The 14,776-nt window shown below is 36.1% G+C and overlaps 1 protein-coding gene across 4 annotated transcripts in view; it reads left to right on the top strand.

Annotated features, from left to right (window-relative positions):
• Positions 1–14,776, top strand: part of khdrbs3 (KH domain containing, RNA binding, signal transduction associated 3) — a 137,776-nt gene that overhangs the window by 104,381 nt on the left and 18,619 nt on the right. For all 4 annotated transcript variants that reach the window (XR_009267448.1, XM_058754725.1, XM_058754727.1 and 1 more), the window contains one exon: positions 7,453–7,535. Coding sequence is in view for 3 of the 4 variants with exons in the window: in XM_058754725.1 (XP_058610708.1) it covers positions 7,453–7,535 (83 nt within the window). In the remaining variant the exon portion in view is untranslated. The remainder of the gene's footprint in view (positions 1–7,452; positions 7,536–14,776) is intronic.

Here is a 14,776-nt window from a genome sequence, read left to right as displayed (position 1 = left end):
TTCCAGGTTAATCCAACAATTTTTTTTTCTTAGTAATTTCCCTAGAATTAATAATGAGCTTACTGCGTGAACTGATAGTGAACTCTATAGCGAGCTTTCATGTTCCTTTTATGCTTGTTTAAAGGGTAACAAAAGAGAACTCCTCTGTTCTTCACTGTGCATGACATTGTGGAGAATTTTCTCCTTGTCTAATGAACCCCAAACCTGAAAGAGTTTCCGCTTCACATGCGGCATGTTTAAATGAGTTTGATCCATCTGTAACCGAGATGCTCGTCGCTCACTAACGACAGCTTAAGCTTAGCGAGAAGTTTACCAAACAAACCACCAGCAGTCTCTCATCCCGGAGCGACTGCAACTGCAGAGATCTGTTTTCTCTTCCATACAAAGCCCAGACGTTGTAAGTAAAACCAAACTTGAAAAGATTTGACGTGCCATGCGAACAGAGATTTCATTTTCTCCCCGCTTGGCGTGTGATGTGTACATGTCTAATTTCAGCGTCTTGTGCAAAAGCTGACAGACTTGATCAAACCTGAGCTGATCAAAATGGCACAGCGGCTGTCAGCGGCTTTCAACTGCTTTACAGCAGCAGCCTGGAAACGAGTTTTCCTTCTTCAAGAAAGTCTCATTTTCTCTCTCACACACGACCTGGTTTTGTTTTCACTTTCAACCAGACTAATTTATTTGATCAGTGCATAAAGCCGTTCATAACTAATCTGCCAAGGTAACGGAGTTGGGCTCTTCAGAATACGAGAGGTTTTTACCTTATGATATATTCATAGTGCTGCAGATAGAGATCACTGTCAGCCGAGACGGCACAATGGAAATATCTCCGGTTATAAATAGCCGAGTGAGTCTGGTCCTGTTTCAGCTTGGAAGGAAAATGAGTTGCTCACCGTTGAGTGTTTTTATTTAAAGGTTCAAATGCTGTAAGCCTTCATTTTGCTTTGATTTAAACTTATTTCCTTTTGGATATGGAAGGTAATTCAGCTGTTTGGCTTCTCATCAAATATCTGAGCTGTAACCAGCACAGTGCAGTGGTTGAGACTCCAGATCTGAGGTGACCTATACTGGAGAGGCACTGAAATCCCCTTTGAAGCATTGTGGAGCTTCAGGTTTTCCGGGGGGATCAGTTCTTGTATCTTTTCTTCAAATTCATTTCAGTTTCCTTTTTGGCCTAATTTGATTTTGTGGGCTGAGGCCATTTTTTATTGATAGACAATAAATTATTGGTAGAAGGAGAAGGGTGGTGAGATCAGAACATTACACGGGATGAATTTGAACCTGCACCTTCACATCTTCAACCCAGAACACCGTAGAAAGTGCCTAGAAATGACTCAGAACACCTTAGCAACTGCCTAGCAACCACACAGTCTTTCAGCAGCAAGCACCACTCACATTTTCTGAAGAAAATTTACACAAACACACACACACACATACCTATATATTAGCATTATTACTATTTTTTATTATTATTTAGAATTCAGATATTGTGAATTGTTATCAGACAATGTACCTTAAATATTTGTTTCTTAATTTGAATTTTCTTAATTTTCTAGTCAAATAGTTGTCAGTAGTCATTAATTTAAGCCATTAGTTGACTACTTGCAAGTTTATATTTATTTATTTATATTTTTCTTGTATTTTATTTTATTATATTTGATTGTTTATATTTATTTAGTTACCTCAATATATATATATATATATATATATATATATATATATATATATATATATATATATAGTATATACATTTGTTTTTATTTGAATTGGTTTGCTTAAAAGTAAACATTTCAAGGTTTTATAGACTTTTGTATTTTTATATTTCTTATGTCTGTGAATCAAGTATTCCCTGAGTTTCGGTTCATTTTTGTGACACGTTTCAGCAAGAAGTTCACAGAGACTGAGATGGCAGAAAGTGCACCCTGTTTGTTTTCTTTGTTTTACAAAAGCACAACATTTTGTTGATATTGTGAGCATGCACAAATAAAAGTAGAAGTCTCGAATGATGTCTTACTCTTATCTGCATGAGCAAAAATGATGGTGTATTTTAAGTTGGTTCTGCTGTTATCAGGTAAAAAATACCAGTGATTATGCGAGCGCCTCCATGTCAATTCATTTTTAAATGTTTTTTTTTTTTATATACAGGTGCATCTCAATAAATTAGAATATCGTGGAAAAATTCATTTATTTTAGTAATTCAACTCAAATTGTGAAACTCTTGTATTAAATAAATTCAATGCACACAGACTGAAGTAGTTTAAGTCTTTGGTTCTTTTAATTGTGATGATTTTGGCTCACATTTAACAAAAACCCACCAATTCACTATCTCAACAAATTAGAATATGGTGACATGCCAATCGGCTAATCAACTCAAAACACCTGCAAAGGTTTCCTGAGCCTTCAAAATGGTCTCTCAGTTTGGTTCACTAGGCTACACAATCATGGGGAAGACTGCTGATCTGACAGTTGTCCAGAAGACAATCATTGACACCCTTCACAAGGAGGGTAAGCCACAAACATTCATTGCCAAAGAAGCTGGCTGTTCACAGAGTGCTGTGTCCAAGCATGTTAACAGAAAGTTGAGTGGAAGGAAAAAGTGTGGAAGAAAAAGATGCGCAACTAACCGAGAGAACCGCAGCCTTATGAGGATTGTCAAGCAAAATCCATTCAAGAATTTGGGTGAACTTCACAAGGAATGGACTGAGGCTGGGGTCAAGGCATCAAGAGCCACCACACACAGACGTGTCAAGGAATTTGGCTACAGTTGTCGTATTCCTCTTGTTAAGCCACTCCTGAACCACAGACAACGTCGGAGGCGTCTTACCTGGGCTAAGGAGAAGAAGAACTGGACTGTTGCCCAGTGGTCCAAAGTCCTCTTTTCAGATGATAGCAAGTTTTGTATTTCATTTGGAAACCAAGGTCCTAGAGTCTGGAGGAAGGGTGAAGCTCATAGCCCAAATTGTTTGAAGTCCAGTGTTAAGTTTCCACAGTCTGTGATGATTTGGGGTGCAATGTCATCTGCTGGTGTTGGTCCATTGTGTTTTTTGAAAACCAAAGTCACTGCACCCGTTTACCAAGAAATTTTGGAGCACTTCATGCTTCCTTCTGCTGACCAGCTTTTTAAAGATGCTGATTTCATTTTCCACACTGCCAAAAGCACCAAAAGTTGGTTAAATGACCATGGTGTTGGTGTGCTTGACTGGCCAGCAAACTCACCAGACCTGAACCCCATAGAGAATCTATGGGGTATTGTCAAGAGGAAAATTAGAAACAAGAGACCAAAAAATGCAGATGAGCTGAAGGCCACTGTCAAAGAAACCTGGGCTTCCATACCATCTCAGCAGTGCCACAAACTGATCACCTCCATGCCACGCCGAATTGAGGCAGTAATTAAAGCAAAAGGAGCCCCTACCAAGTATTGAGTGCATATACAGTAAATTAACATACTTTCAAACAATTCACTAAAAATGTTTTTTTTATTGGTCTTATGAAGTATTCTAATTTGTTGAGATAGTGAATTGGTGGGTTTTTGTTAAATGTGAGCCAAGATCATCACAATTAAAAGAACCAAAGACTTAAACTACTTCAGTCTGTGTGCACTGAATTTATTTAATACACGAGTTTCACAATTTGAGTTGAATTACTGAAATAAATGAACTTTTCCACGACATTCTAATTTATTGCGATGCACCTGTATGTATATAAAGTTTTTCTTCAAAACATTTTACTGCAATCAAAATCTAGTAACTTTACAGAAATATGGAAATAATTATTTTCAGTAGTACTTTGGAGTAGGATTTATCAAACTGCGATTTCATGAATTTTCCTGATCTTATGGAAAAATGTAAAAAAAAAAAAACAAATGTAAAAAAACACATGAATGTCCAGCCCTAAACATAACCATCACTGAAGTGTATGATCATTATAAATTCATGTGAATTAGCTACCGAATTGCCAAAACCAAAACATTTTGGTTTTCATTTTATGGCACAAAAAAGAATTATGTGTGCAATGTTGCATGGTGATGTTGCATAGTGCTTGCAACGACAGGGTCATGGCTTTAATTCCCAGGAAATGCACATACATTTAACTAAGCTGTACAAAAGTTGTATGAAAATGCATTATACACTGCATTCGATTAGAAAGTGTGTGCCTAAATAAATCTTTCCGTTTTATTCATTTCTTCTTTCTTTTTTTTTTACCAACATTAACAGCATCAGCAGCAAGACTTCTCTCTTTGTCTGTTTCTCTTTTTTTTTTTTCAAGTAAACTTCATTATAGAACTCAGTTGAAATGTCACTTTGCTTGTGGATTAAAGATGAAACAGTGAATAGAGTGCTTTGGCAGCGGCGTGCCTCTGATCGGACAGTAATGCCGCTCTAAGACTGCGGGGTGTGTGATGAGAGGGTTTTCCGTCTTTGTTTTCATAGTTGAGGAGGATTTTACGAATGTGAATTGAGGGCAGATGGATTTGGAACTGAGCTGGATATGTTGGAGCAGTCACGAGGGGTCGGAGCCTTTTAGTAGAGGACGTTTATCCTAAATTAGTAGGAGAACTAGGCTTTGATGTTTGACTTCTGTGAGAATATTTGAGATCATTTGACAGCGTAGGTGTGTTTAGTTTTGCTTGAAGTCAACATTTGTACTGTGTAATGTGACAATTTGGAATGAAACATGACGCTCAAATTAAACGCAATAAAATATTCATAGTGTTATGGAAAAAAAAAAAAGAAACTGTTCTTTTGAACTTTGTATTCATCAAAGAATCCTGGAAAAATATATCATGGTTTTCACAAAAAACATTAAGCAGCACAACTGTTTTCAACATTGATAATAATAAGAAATGTTTCTTGAGCAGCAAATCAGCATATTAGAATGATTTCTGGAGGATCATGTGACACTGAAGACTGGAGAAATTATGCAGAAAATTCAGCTTTGCATCACAGGAATAAATTACATTTCAAAATATACTCAAACAGAAAACCGTTATTTTAAATTGGAATAATATTTCACAATATTACTGTTTTTACTGTATTTTTAATCAAATAAATGCAGCCTTGAAAGAGACTTATTTCGAAAACATGTAAAAACAACCCCAAACTTTTTAAAATGAAAGTGAAAGTGATGTGACATGGCCAAGTATGGTTACCCATACTCAGAATTTAACCCATCCAAAGTGCACACACACAGCAGTGAACACATACACACCGTGAACACACACCTGGAGCAGTGGGCAGCCATTTATGCTGCGATGCCCGGGGAGCTGTAGGGGGTTCGTAGGGGCACCTCAGTCATGGTATTGAAGGTGGAAGAGAGTGCTGTACATTCACTCCCCCACCTACAATCCCTGCCGGACCTGAGACTCAGACTCGCAACCTTTGGGTTACGAGTCCGACTAACCATTAGGCCAAGACTGCCCTTAGACGTAAGAACAGTAGTGTATTAAGACAGTAAATAGGGTCAAGTTTAATTTCATGTTGATTTCTAATTGTTTATTACCCCAGTCTGATACAGCAACACTGTTTAAGGCATTTACATGACCTTTCCATTAAGCTTAATTATGTATGATCGTTTAATTAAATACTAATGATCATCTCTGTTGAGCACATTTTACCATATGTAAATAAATGCAGCAAGTTTTCCCCAACAATCAGCACAAAAAATGTGAAAAAAGCAATGCAAAGTCCATGTTGGCCTACATAAATCCATTTCTAAAAAGTTCCAGCTTGATTTTCTGACCTCTGATTTTCTGACATTTCATACGTGAGTCTTCATAAACATATCACTGGGCTTTACGAGGCGACAGGCCACAAAGCCAAGCATGTCATAAAGCAATCTGTGATATGTCACAATAATAGCTACATTAGATATTAACTCCCATGAAGTTTCATTATCCACTCTTAAAGGGTTATTATGCAATGTTAATTACAGTGTCAAAATCAGATCAGCCTTCGACTTAATGAAGCACTTTCACAACCTTTCATTTAAGTGAAGAGCTGCTTTTCAGTTTTCATGCACGGCGCTCTGCTATTTCTGCTCTAGATATATGGAGTATTAATGTCGGCCAGGGTTCAGCAGAGTAGATTAACCTCTAAGCAGAGTTTGGGAGTGTGTGAGGGAGTGTGTGTGGATTCAGGACGACTCGAAATGCTTCATCATTAGAGCAGATCTCTTGACCCTGATGAAATGCAGTATGTCCTGTGGAGACTGTCCATCACTCCAGACTCCTGCATTATACATGCTTTTAACTCCTTTCATATCAAGCAAAACAGGTTTTTTTCTTGCTCTTTTGAAATAATAATTTCATGCATTATGTAGACATACTTTAAAGTTTATAGTACAAAGCTCTCTCCCCAGACCGATTTTCTGAACTGAAACTAGATAGCTATGGATTCAAAATGTTTATTTTCATTGAACAGAAAGAATGTTATTTTATCTCATTCTTTCTGTGCAATGAAAATAAAGATATATCTTTCTACCAAAGGCATTGTTGCGCCAGGAGCACAAGTGACTGTCTTTCTGAGTGAGTAATTGAATCATTCATTCAACTGATTTCTTCAAAACACTGATTTATCGAGTAACGTATCAAGGGACTTTCTTTATGAGTGAGACTTTAAATCATTCAGTCAGCTGATTTGTTCAAAACACTGAATCCATTATTGAAAACTATTATGAAACTATTTACTCTGCTGTCTTTAAGCAAGTTTTTGAATCATTCATTCACCTGATTTGTTCAAAACACTGATTCATTCACGAACAAAACAAGTTACTATCTTTATGAGTGAGTTTTTGAATCTATAAAAAAACATAAAAATCATCCAAAACACTGATTCCTCCAGTAACTAAATAAGTGAATCATTTGAATCATCTTTCGATTAACTGATTTGCTCAAAACAGTAGTTCATTCATGAGAAAAACAAGTGATTCTCTTTTTGAGTGAGTCATTCAATCTTTCATGCAATCAATTTGTCCAGAACATTGATTCATCCAGTAATTAAACAAGTTGCTGTCTTCATGAGTCTTTGAGTCTTTCAATCATCTGATTTGTTTAAAACAAAAACTCTTTCTGAGCAAGTCACTTAATCATTCACTCAACTGGTTTGTCCTGATTCATCCAGTAACTAAAAAGTGGCTGTCTTTATGAGTAAGTCTATGAATAATTAAGTCAAATGATTAATTCAAAACACTGACTCTTCATGAGTGAATCTTTGAATCGTTCAATCAACTGATTTGTTCAAAACACTGATTCATTCAGAAACATTGAATAATATAAGTGAACCTTTGAATCATTAATTTAGCTGATTATTTTTTTTTTTTTTGATTAATTCAGGAATAAATCAAGCATTGAATCTTTGACAGTCAATATGTTTTAAAAAATGGGTTCATAAAACTTTGTGTCATTTTAAAAGAGTTATGTATATGTATTTACAATATATGTTTTGTTTCCCATAGGAATATGATGATGGATATGGAACAGCCTACGATGACCAGGGATATGACTCATATGATAACAACTACAATAATCAGGCACCAAAGTAAGTGTGTGTGTGTGTGTGTGTGTGTGTGTTTTGTGGAGGCTGAGCCATCTGAGTCTTCTGTCCGTGTAAAGGGCATCTCTCACAGCACATGTGAAGTTATACATGAACAAGAGAGTTTATTCACAATGTAGGTCAGTGCTCACCTCTCTGTATCGAACCAAAGAATTTGTGTTGGTCTTCACAGAGCTGGACTTGGAGCTTTGCTGCATTGGAAATCGTTCAGGCTAATGTAGGGGGCAGCTCTGAAAGTCCAAAAGAGAGAAGTGTCCGTCTCGCTAATGAATCACTCTTTTATCTGGCTTTTTTCTTTGCAAGGAGACATTTAGTATTGTATGTCAGAGTCAGTTAACACTGTGTACCAGTGAAGACCTTATAAACACCTCAGTCTTGTGAAGAACAGTTTGACTCATAATTAGCGGGCGTTGACATAAGACATATGTTCTTGTTTTCTAAAACAGATTATTAGAATGCCGTAGAATAGAACATAATTTGTGTCTCAAGTTGGACAACTAACATATTTGTTTTGATATATAAATATAAAGTGATCTGTTTTGATATAAATACTTAATTGTTTATTTTTTTGTTTTCACATTTATTGGTGCATGTATTACAATACTTAGCTGGACAATGTTGAAGTAGGATTTTCTAATAGTTATATTCTGGATATTAATTTTTATATAAAGTTGTAATATGCTTTTAAAATATTTTTTTCTTCATTCTTTAATTTAATTATTTTTTATTTCAATTTATAAATATGCATGTTGCATCAAGTTGGTTTACTGAAGGCAACTTAAATTGCATTAAAATATATTATACATTTTTTTAATGATGATGGCTGGATGGATGGATAGATAGATAGATAGATAGATAGATAGATAGATAGATAGATAGATAGATAGATAGATAGATAGATAGATTTCATAATAGTGATATTCTAGATAATACATTTAATTTAAAGATTTTATCAGTTGTTTTTAATCAGTTTTATCGAAAATGACTTAAGTTTCATTAAATATATATTATTCATTCATTTTTTTTAAATACTAACATTATAAGGATTTAAATATTACTGCAAGTAATATTCATATTCAAAAAATATGATGAACATGATGCTAGATTTCTGATAGTGATAAAATGTCACAGTAATCATCAGGTGTGCTTCATCACACTCTGACTAGTACTGTTGTTTCCATGTCAGTCAACAGCTTCTTCCTGAAGTCAAACACTGTTTTAGGAGCTCAAACGACACTTAAACTGATTCACTTTTATTATTTAATGAGGAGTCTTCTGGGGAGCCTACATATACTTCATTATACAGCAGGTTTCTATGTTCTTTGATTCATAAAACATTGTCTGTGTGTAACTGAGCTCTGGTAGATTTCCTCATACCTCGTCCTGAAGCCTCTTTGATCCTGTAATATGTAATCCAGGGATATGTAAACCAGCTTTTCTTTTAATCATAGAATATGTGGTGATCCAGAGGTGGTTTACCCTGTGTTTTCTTAAATAAAACTATATTAAAGACACAGCAGGCCTTGTCTCAGATCAGTATTTGGAACCTACTCACTTAAGATCAGTCCCAGTGAGTGCATGAAGGCTATGAATTTTATATATTCTTTAGGTTTATATAACGATCTATAATAACGTACTGGAGGCTGAATAATGTTCCTGCATCTTTTAGTCTCACTTGACAATGACTTTCAGCGGTCCACATGCTTCCATGAATCATATTCAATGTACTTATGGAGACATTTTGATAACTGGCATCAAAAAAAGTATCGGATAACTACTACTTGCAGTAGGAAGCATGTGATGAGTCTCACTTCTGCTTTTTAGATTAAAATTACCGTGATGTTATGCCAATGAGCATGATGCTAGCAACGCCAAGGTCATGGGTTTGAATCTGTAAGGATGCATGAATGGCTGGAATGCAATGCTAGTCACTTGTAACAAATGATGTCAACACCATACTGTTTAGTTTCAGTTTCAGCTGTAGGTTTTCATATTGTAATGCAAACAGTTGTGTGTCCTTTAACTTTGTGAACAAGAATTGTTCTTATTGACTTACTCCTGGTATAATAAATCATTGATGTTGCTGGTTGACGCAACATTACTATTATTGCTGGTGTTTAGAAGTAGTCAATTGAATAAACGCTTAAAGGGTTACTCCGCCCCATGTCATTCCAAACCCGTAAAAGCTTCCCTTTAACCCTTTAACTTTTGGTATTTAACTTCAATATGTACCTTATAGAGTACTATTTGAGCTATAGACAGAACTTGAACCAGACATGAGTGGGAAGTTATAATAGTTCTCAAGGAATTTGTTTGTTCCTTCTAGATACTGAATATTTTGAGCTGAAAGCATGGTTTAAACATCTACTACAACACTTATTCACATGCAATCGCTCTCGCAATAATGCATTCAAACAAATGTAATCTTACTCTACTTCATCTGTATCCGAGCTTGAATGAGCAGAAATCTGTAAGAAATGCATCGATCCATAGGTAAAATAACTGATGAAAACGTACTGTTATTTTCATCACAAAAAATAAATAAATAAAAATTGCACTGCAAAAAGCAGCAATTATAGGCTACCTTTTAATGCTGTCAACCATGTTATTAGCTTGTCATGTGGTAGGAAAAAATGTTTGCACACTAGTGTTCCAATAAGCCACGTTGAAACTGTCATGTTATTTTATTTATTTTATTTTTTAATATACATTATGAACAGAACTGTATGGAAGCCCGTTTCCGCCACTAAATAAAAAATAAAAAAAGGTTATTGCGACTTTTTATCTCACAATTCGGACTTTTTTTCACAGAATTGTGAGATATAAATTCGCAATTGCGAGTTACAAAGTGAGAATTGCAAGATATAAAGTCAGAATTGCGAGATATAAACTCACAATTCTGCCTTTTTTTCTCAGAATTGTGAGATATAAAGTCAGAATTGCAAGATATAAATTCATAATTGTTAAAGAAAAGTCAGAATTGTGAGATATGTGCTCGCAACTGCAAGAAAAACACTCAGTATTGCGAGATAAAAAGTCGCAATAATAATATTTTTTTATATTTTTTATTCAATGGCGGAAACGGGCTTCCATAGTCTGCAGAGTATAAATGCAAAAAAAAAAAAAAAACAGTTTTTTAAAAGTGTCATGACATGAAATTTGTCAGATATGTCGGTTATCATGGCATTTATGCTAGAAATAGGCCGTGTTACCTGTGTGAATGGAAGGGGAGAGTGCAGAGGTGAAATGTTCACCGAGGTGACAGGTTTTGTCTCACAGGAGCATTGAAAGTGTCAGAGGTCAAAAGTTATGACTTTTCATAAAAAAGCCTTCGCTGTGTGATTCTCCCAGGTGTGTCACCTTCTCGTGTTGCGGTCCAGATACTCCACACGTGTGCGGTCGCGCTCCCTGTGGAAGTGCTCAGGGGTGCAGGAGTGTGTCTGACAGCATTTAAACTGCTCGCCACCTTCTTCAGAGTGCTATAGAGCACCATATGGCCCACACACACACACACAGAGAGAATGTCAGAGCGGCTATAGGCCTCTGCAGAGCGGTTTGTTTCGGAAAATGTCAGTGCGGTGAGTTCTGAGACTGCTGCTTTTCAAAGGTTAGCACTGCTTCAGGAGACTCGATTCTGAGAGTTTAGATTTAGAGGGGAACAGAGCAATTATAGCGGCGACTGATTAGAAATTCCCTCTTAGGAGATTGATTGATTGGGAGTTTTTCCTTGCCACTGTCGCCTTTGGCTTGATCTCTGAGGGCTTTGTAAAGCCACTGTTCTTTGTAAGCTGCTTTGGAACAGTTTGTGCTGTACAAATAAACTGAATTGAATAATTGATGTTTGCAAACTTCTTTTATTTAATTCTTTCTGTAGTAATAGCAGCTAGGGAAGTATTGGACTGCTTTAAGATTATTAGCACAGGCCTATAATTGTGCCTTCTAGCCAATAGAAGTGTTTTTATTTACCCTTTTGTAAGTTTGAGAACTTGAAAAGTTTTGTCTATCAGTGATAATGCAGTTTTTATTTTCAGATCTCTATTGAAAAATTGTTCATTCACAGTTTGTTTTTAAAGGTGAAATTGCAAGCTTCTAGTTTGTATTTGACTGTGTTTTTCTGATACTGTATCTATCTTTTGATAACATGATGGAATGAATTAATGTGAAATTTTATGTATATCTGTCAGGGTTCTGGTTTGGATGTTGTAGGGTTCTAGCATTGTTATGGATCTTTGTGGGTTCTTTATGGTTTTTGTTTGGATCTGGTGGGATTTGAGCATTATTGTGGATCTGTGCTGGTGGTCATTATGGTTCTGCTTTGGATCTGGTAAGGTTCTAGCATTATTATGGTACTTTATGGTTCTGGTTTGGATCTGGTAGAGTTCTAACGTTGGATATTTGTGTGTTTGGGGTTTTGTTTTGGATCTGGTAGGATCTGAGCATTATTGTGGATCTATGTGGGTCATTATGTTATGTTTTGGATCTGGTAGAGTTCTAGCATTATTATGGTTCGTTATGGTTCTGGTTTGGATCTGGTAGGATTCTAATGTTGAATCTTCGTGTGTTTGTTTTTTTTGGATCTGGTAGGATTTGAGCATTATTGTGGATCTGTGTGGGTTCTTTTATAGTTTTGGTTTGGATCTTGTAGGATTCCAGCGTTATTATGGTTCTTTATGGTTCTGGTTTGGATCTAGTAGGGTTCTAGCATTATTGTGGGTCTTTGTAAGTTCTTGATGGTTTAAGATTGGATCTGGAAGCATTTGAGCATATTGTGGATCTGTGTGGGTCGTTATGCTTCTGGTTTGGACCTGGTAGGATTTGAGCATTGTTGTGGACCTGTGTGGGTCATTATGGTTCTGGTTTGAATCTGGTAGAGTTCTATCATTACTATGGTTCTGGTTTGGATCTGGTAGGTTTTTTTATGGTTTTGGTTTGGATCTGGTAGGATTCTTTATGGTTCTGGTTTGGATCTGGTAGAGTTCTAGCGTTGGATATTTGTGTGTTTGGGGTTTTGTTTTGGATCTGGTAGGATCTGAGCATTATTGTGGATCTATGTGGGTCATTATGTTATGTTTTGGATCTGGTAGAGTTCTAGCATTATTATGGTTCGTTATGGTTCTGGTTTGGATCTTGTACACTCTAAAAAATGCTGGGTTGAATACAACCCATATAAATAAAAAATATAGACAAACCCAGTGATTGGGTTGTTTAGACCCAGCAGTTGGGTTGCTGCCCAGAAGGTCGGGTTAAACATTTAACCCAACTGTTGGTTGAAAACAACCCAGCATGTGTTCTGTCCAATATTTACCCAGCACTGGGTTGTATTTAACCCAGCATTTTTTAGAGTGTAGTTTTCAATCACATTATAATTTCTTATCACATATTTTACAATCGTCTCTAAAGCAACCAATGAACTTTCAGCTGAATTTTAAGACACACCCCATTAGACACAGCATGACTTTCAATTTTTGATGAATGTTTTTGAAAAATTTTGAACATGCTCATTTAACTCAATCTGGAAATCTAGATCTTGACTCTGTTGCTTTGTTTTTCCAGTTCTTTTGATCCAATAAATACAGAAATAAGCTGTTGCACACCTGATGAAGAAGAACATTACAGAGTTCAGCTCTGCAGGTTGCGATTATCACGATTGATCACTTCTCTGTTCAAAGCATCAGACTTTGGCGGCTTTCTCTCTCCTCTACACCTGTCTTCCTCTCTCTTCTTTTACTCGCCAGTTCTGTCCTCTGTCCCACTTTCTCTGAGCTTCCTCAGACAGACGCGCTGATATTTTTAACTTGTTTCTGCTCTATTTTAGAGAGTTGGTGTCTTCGTTCTCGTCTCTGTTTTCTGTCTCTGTGGACCTTTGGTTCTGTTCAGTTCTGTTAGTGAGACAAGAAGACTGTCACAACCTAAAATTAGATTCATTTACATCTTTGAAAAGAACACAGTGAAATCTCTTCCGTGTCTGTTGCAAAGTCACAAGCATTTACAGACCATGATTTGGCCCGCAGCTTGTTTGAATAGACAGCGACATACAGTAATTTATGACCAACAGGATGTTATGCTTATATTTGGGTCTAGAAAATTGCATTTTGCCTTTCATATAAGGAGACCATAAAAAAGGGACACACATAATTCTTGGCACATGGCATATGGTGTGTACAAAACATGCTAGACATAATAAATATACATTGAATGCCCTGGAAATTCAGCTTTGAATTTGTGCAGAATGCTCAATAGAGGACAAAGGCCTGTGGTTTTCTGCTGTGTCCATTTTTAGCATGTAAAAATTGATTTTATTTCAGTCTCGTCTTGAATGAACAACCTTAATGGTCAACCATTGTAAAACATGCATGCTCTACATGCGTGTTCACTTAAAGTAGCGTCCTATTTCAATTTTGGGCTGAACTATTCCTTTAAGGAAACTTTGTGACCCATGTATAGAAAACAAAATTAGCGTTGTGTGATGTTTATTCACCTTTTTGCCCTCTAAACCTCTTCTGAACTCTTTGTCTTTGAGTGAGAGCAGGCGCGAGAGAATGAGGCAGTAATTAGTGATTAGTGATAAGCCTCTCACAGTAGATTAGACCAGCGAGACTCTTCACAGACGCCCCACTGCTGATTTACCAGCTGTGAAAACAAGACGAGAGAAGGAGGAAACACAGAGATCACCTGGGACATGTAGTACATCATTCAGATTTAACCCCACCATCTGTTTAACCACACAAGAGAGAGAGAGAGAGAGAGAGAGAGAGAGCAAGGCCCTCTTGTGAATGTCAAGTCAATGAGGGCCTGTCCTCAGGAAACACTCACTTCATCAAACATTTGGGATGTGCTTATCATGTGATGTTTTTATTACATCATTTGAACTTATTCTATTTTTTATTTGCATGGAAATAGACTTATACATTTGTTGTAAATATTTTAAAAATATTATTTATTTATTTAAAACAAAGAATTAAGTAAAATTTCAATACAGTTTTTACTATTCTGCACTATTTCTTGCTCACTAAAAATCTAATTAGGAAGTTAGTGCCATTGATCATGTTATTCTTTGTACAGATGGTCAAATGTTCTTGCTTTTATTTGAATCATTTTCAGATCATGCATAAGCATAATCATCATAAACATAATCATCATATTTTGTTCATTTCAAGTCCAGTGCTGCAGTCAGAAAAGCTAAATTAATTTAAAAAAAAAATAATAATAAAAATAATAAAGCATAT

The sequence above is a fragment of the Onychostoma macrolepis genome, chromosome 19 (assembly GCF_012432095.1).
Source record: "Onychostoma macrolepis isolate SWU-2019 chromosome 19, ASM1243209v1, whole genome shotgun sequence".
Lineage (NCBI taxonomy): Eukaryota > Metazoa > Chordata > Actinopteri > Cypriniformes > Cyprinidae > Onychostoma > Onychostoma macrolepis.
This window is presented reverse-complemented; position numbering and strand designations above follow the sequence as displayed.